The sequence below is a fragment of the Morchella sextelata genome (genome assembly GCF_020137385.1).
Source record: "Morchella sextelata strain SCLS chromosome Unknown scls_3, whole genome shotgun sequence".
NCBI lineage: Eukaryota > Fungi > Ascomycota > Pezizomycetes > Pezizales > Morchellaceae > Morchella > Morchella sextelata.
Window position 1 is genome coordinate 2,004,300 of NW_025408618.1, and position 5,194 is coordinate 2,009,493.

Here is a 5,194-nt window from a genome sequence, read left to right on the forward strand (position 1 = left end):
TGTTGCTTATCGATTGGGCACTTGCTACCGGATGATTACGATGATCACCGAAGGGAATCAGGTCCTTTTAGACTGTCCACGGGTCTGGGAGCAGAGTAGCGGATTTCTTTGTTCGACCCCATCCATCATCCCTTACTAGAGAGTAGAGCACCTAATTTCCTGTAGGTACATGTACATGTAGTCACTGTATATATGTAGGTTAGATACATTTCATAGAGCCTATTTGAAATGGGACGAATAAATTATCCAGAGAGACCTATTGTAATGGGTAGATAACTACTACGAACCAGCAAGTGTTTTGTTATCTAGAGTACCGGAAACCCCTCCTCAATCTCATCTCTTGCACTGGCAGAAGCAGGAGAAGCAGCTCCGGGTTCCAACGGTCTTAGCCGAAGAATACCGTTTCTGTACCCTAAAGATTAGATAACCTCGGAAGTCTGGATCTTAGGTAGGCACTCTGGGTAAGTGAAGGAAGGCCCTATCTGATGTGTTGTACTGTAGATAGGCGGACAACGCAGGCACAAGAACTGGAAAAGGGGACCGGGCCGTCAGAAGCAAGTGGAAGGGGTAGAAGCATCTCGTAATCCTGGAAGGTGTGTGATGGGAATCTAACTTAGTAGCATCGGGTGTCCTTGTGTACTGCTGCCTCATGCAGACGCTGGGCAATAGGATTGGGTGAAGCGTACAGATCAACCCAAGAACGCGGGCGGCGAACCCCACCTCCAGGAGTCCACAGCTCTCGTGCATGACTCCAACATAACTAACCTGTAGTACCTTCTTCTAAATAGATACTTACCTCTTCTACCATATCTGCCAGCAATAACAATAACAGAACCCATAGATCAAGTAGGTACCTATTACACACATACCTATCTGGTACTCTATCTACTTAGGAGAGCTCTAGGACACTGCTCCCCCCACTTCTACCTCTATTCACCTGTACCCTTCCGCTCAAAAGAGCTCCAACAAGCTATTTCCACAATTTACCTTCTGCGTCCCTATTCGTCATTGCCCTCATCTCTGGAACATAATCGCTCGCCCTGCTCTACCCACCTCAGAGCTTCCTTCCCTCCCTCCTACCTCCTGCAGCTATCCATCAACCAATACATTAACACAACCAGCCAGTACATTCATCCGTACATACATCAGCTTTCACCAATACAAACCATATATACAGTGTTCTAAATATCCACACGGACAATATTGCTTCACCTATTCAGCTTCGCCAACTATCCAGACCTCTAGTTCCCGTTTCTCGGGACATCTCTACTTTACTACAAAACTCCCTAGACTCTGCTAGCTTCCTGTTGTTCTCTTTCTCTCTTCCCTTTCGACACTCTCAGTCTACAAAAGGAAGAGCCAGAAAGAGAACAGCTTAGCTTTGTAGCCCGTACTCAATTAATAAAGACTATATGCCCGCGTTTACCGACCACTACAAGAATCCTCGTCAATACCGCAATACCCCCTCCTCGTCCTTACCTTCTAAACCACTCCCTATTACTGCGCCCGCACCTGGAGCCTCAGCACTTGGAGGAGGAAACGCGTTTGGTTCTTCGAGAGCTAGAATTTATCCTAGAGAATAGTCGGTATCCCCGCTTGATTCCTACTTTGTTTTTTTGAGTCATAATTTCATTAAACCTCCCTGTCAAACCCCCTTTATCGTTATCACCATAACATTCACCCAAAGACTACCCGGTAATATGACCAACGCTTAAGGAGTAATAGCTAACCCAAAGCTGGTGGCAAACAGCAATAGTCGTCACACTGCACCAAGATCTCCACATCTCTCCAACACAGCTTCTCCACTCCTCTCCGCATTACCAAACGCAACAGACCTCTTTCCACGGTCTATCCCATTTGCATCGTTCTTGTCTAGTTCAACACCCTCTACAAACGGCCCCAATAGTCTTGGATCAGCTTCGGGCGGCGTCGGTCTAGGCGTCGGTGTTTCTCCTCCTCCAAGTGGACCTGCTTCATATTCATCGGGTGGGAATTATAGCGGTAGTAACGGGAACCCTCGACAAATCCGCGGGTATCCAGGTTTTGAAGAGCAATTTACAAACCACAGCGCTCCGGGAAGTAATGGTTACTACAACCCAAGCCAACGATATGCTGTGCAGGGTTCACCAATCCCATTGAGCCCGCAATTTGGGGGATTACAGCCGCAGTTACAGCCGGGGGAGGGAAACTACGCTTGTAGTTTTGATACTTTAGATGAACCTTTCGGAGGTCATGCAGGTGCTACAACAGGCAATGGCGGAGGCAGCGGCGGAGGCGATAATGTACTCTGTCTTGGTTGGGAAGGTGGTGTCGATGTTTGGAAGGTTGGAAGAGGTGTTTTGGAACAGGTTGGCAGATTGGAGGGACTCGGAGGTGGGGTGAAGAGTGCTAAGGTAACACCCCACACTCTTGTTAAACCCTAAAATCGAGGGACTAGTTGTTTCTCGAATGAGGTTTTCACTGTCTTTTTGCAGGAAACCCTGAGTTTCGAAATTTGGTATGTGAGTCATAAAACTAACTTTGTTAGATTTTACCTACCCCGCCTCGAAATGATCCTCTTGCAGCCCATAGACCTTTGATATGCCTCACGATACATTCTTCTGTGGTGCCCATTGAATCAGACCCACCCATAGTACAGGAAACAGAAACCCCGTACTCGACATCTCCACCCTCTCGTCCTTCAACTTCTGCATCTAACAGAAGTGGACATCATTCGCCAGCGAATGCAACGGATTGGCAGACCAGAGTTGAAATTTGGAGTTTATCTTCAAGGAAGAAGATCGCTAGTCTGTTTACCAGTCCAGTAGTTCCTAGCGCCGATTTCGGCTTTGGTATTGGTGGACCACCACCACCATGGGGTGGATTGCGGGTGGAGGTGACTGGCACAAAAGTAGTTGTAGGTGTCGGGATCAGTGGAGAATTGTACATTTTTGGCCTTGAAGATGGAGTTCTCAGAAAAGGAAGCAAAGAACAAGCTGAATGGAGGTGTCTTGGAAAGGTGTGGACATGTGTGCAAACAAACCACCAGGGCAGCTTTTCCGTCGATAGTGGTATTGCAGGGAATGGCTTTGTTGACGGAACGCCGGTGTTTTCTATTTCTAATGGGTGGTTAGCGTACTGCCCTGCATCCGCGGGATCTTCTGTTCACGCCGGAGGTGAAGTCGATGCAGCTTGCAATTCTCCATCTGTAACATCTCAGTGCCCCCCAATCCAGCCTTCCCTCACAGTCGCCGTTTCTGCCGAAGATGAGGCCCTCCTCAACCGGTTTACTCGAGAAGTTACTCAAGAGTTTATACGTGGTGCCAAGTGGGCGACCGAGACCGGGAAGAAAGCACTGCAAAGTTATTGGAATGGAAACCAGAACAATGGCGCTCCTCCGCCTCCGGCACCCCCGTTACCAATAGCTGGCATCAATGGAGGAATGTACGGGATGCCTAATGGAAGTATGATAAGTTTTCAAGGGAATTCCCAACCGAGTGGATTAGGCCAGCAATTGCGGCAAATGCAGCAGATGGGCGGAACCCCGCCGCAAACCCAGTTCTTTCAAAATACGGCCCAGCAGCCTACAAACGAACCAAGGCTTGTTGGTATCCTAGATTTAAACAAGATCTTGCATGGAGATGGTGGCTCTGGGACTCAACAGGGAAGTATTACGCCAATGGCGACCTTTCTGCCTCAAGGAGGCGTCAGCTATCTGAGCTTCGCACCGGGAGGCCTAGCTCTGTTGACTGCAAGTACGAAGGGAGATTCCTTGTTTGTTTGGGATCTTATGAGAGCTATACATCACCCGCCTGGAAATCCATCACTAGGTCATAAGACAAGTGCGTCTCTCGGGGGTGGGTCGGATGCTGCTAAGATGACAGGGTCTACAATTGGAGCTCCAGACCCAGCTGCATTAGGGAAACATGTCAGACAAATAGCAAGGTTCAACCGGTTGACAGTTGCGACGATTGTAGACGTTGGATGGTCTAGTCCGCGGGGCGAGAAGTTGACCGTGGTAACGGAGAAAGGAACTGTTCATTTCTATGACTTACCCAGTGGAGCCTATCAATGGCCGCCTCCGAGAAAGCCCCCGCCATCTTCCAGTGCGGTCACAACCGGAGGTAGTGGTGGTGCGGCAGGTGCAGCAGTTTCGGGAGCGGTGAACCTGTTAAGCAGTTCTACACAGCCATTACTTTCAGCTGCTAGACGAAGAAGAAGCGGAGGAAGCTCTGGATCCCCAAGTGGAGGGATATTTGTCAATGGTGGTGCTGGTAACCCTGCCAAACGTGGCGGCCAAAGTAATAGCAACAGCGGCTCTCCCAATGATAATAGTGGAATTCGTGTTTCTCTTCCCCAGGGGTTTGGCGCTGTTACTGCTGGTTGCGTCCGCTTTCTTGTTGGGAAAGAACGAGGTTACGTGGCTATGAATGGTGGGGGGGTATTACGAATCTATGAGGTTAAACCTGGCGGTGGTGGGAGCAAAAAACGTCAAAACGGTGGCGGTGTAGTCATGAACAATTATCTCGAATATGAGCTTCCGCTCCTCCCTGATGGATCTCAGCAGCAGCAACAACTCTCAATAGAAGGCGAGGAAAAACAAGCTGGTGGCTACTGGAGTGGACGTTACTACCACCACCGCAGCGAGGAACAGACAAAATACGACCAACATCCACTCTCATTTGCCGAGATTGAAACAAACGCTGTCTTCCCCCCTTTCCACACAGACCGGCATGTACGTCTATTCGTCTATACGGATAATGGAAGCAGTAATCAGCTTCCACAACAGCACCCACAGCGAGGTAATGACTGGCAGCATGACGAAACAAGACAAGATACTCAGCACAAACGCCGTGGTAAACGCGGCGCAGCTACGCCTGCCGCTCTTTCACCGCCTGTGTCTCGCCCAGAGTCACCAACGCCAGAGAAAAGGAAGAAATCAGCGGACCAGTGGGTTTTCGGCTTGCCATTACCAGCAGAGAAGTTGAACATTGGATCTGCTCGCGGAGAGGTAGAATTTGCTGGCGATGAAGGCGGTCTTGCGGAGGCTATGGCTAGCCATTTGAAGCTGGAAGGCACTGGGATGAACGGGAAGAAGAAGATTGTTGGGAAGAAAGGGCGGCGTGTGAAAGGGGGCGCATTCGGAACCGAAATAGGGATGGATGAGGGCTTTTTTGAAGACGATTGTGAGGTTCTTGAGTATACAGGGAACTGA

At 49.4% G+C, this 5,194-nt stretch overlaps 1 protein-coding gene across 1 annotated transcript; it reads left to right on the top strand.

The window, feature by feature from the left end:
- Positions 1-1,412: 1,412 nt before the first annotated feature.
- H6S33_009347 (uncharacterized protein) lies at positions 1,413-5,194 on the top strand (the record flags this gene model as incomplete). The annotated part of the gene is made up of 3 exons (XM_044840733.1): positions 1,413-1,582; positions 1,751-2,393; positions 2,528-5,194. 3 exons carry the CDS (start codon positions 1,413-1,415, stop codon positions 5,192-5,194), a joined length of 3,480 nt encoding a protein of 1,159 aa, XP_044698162.1.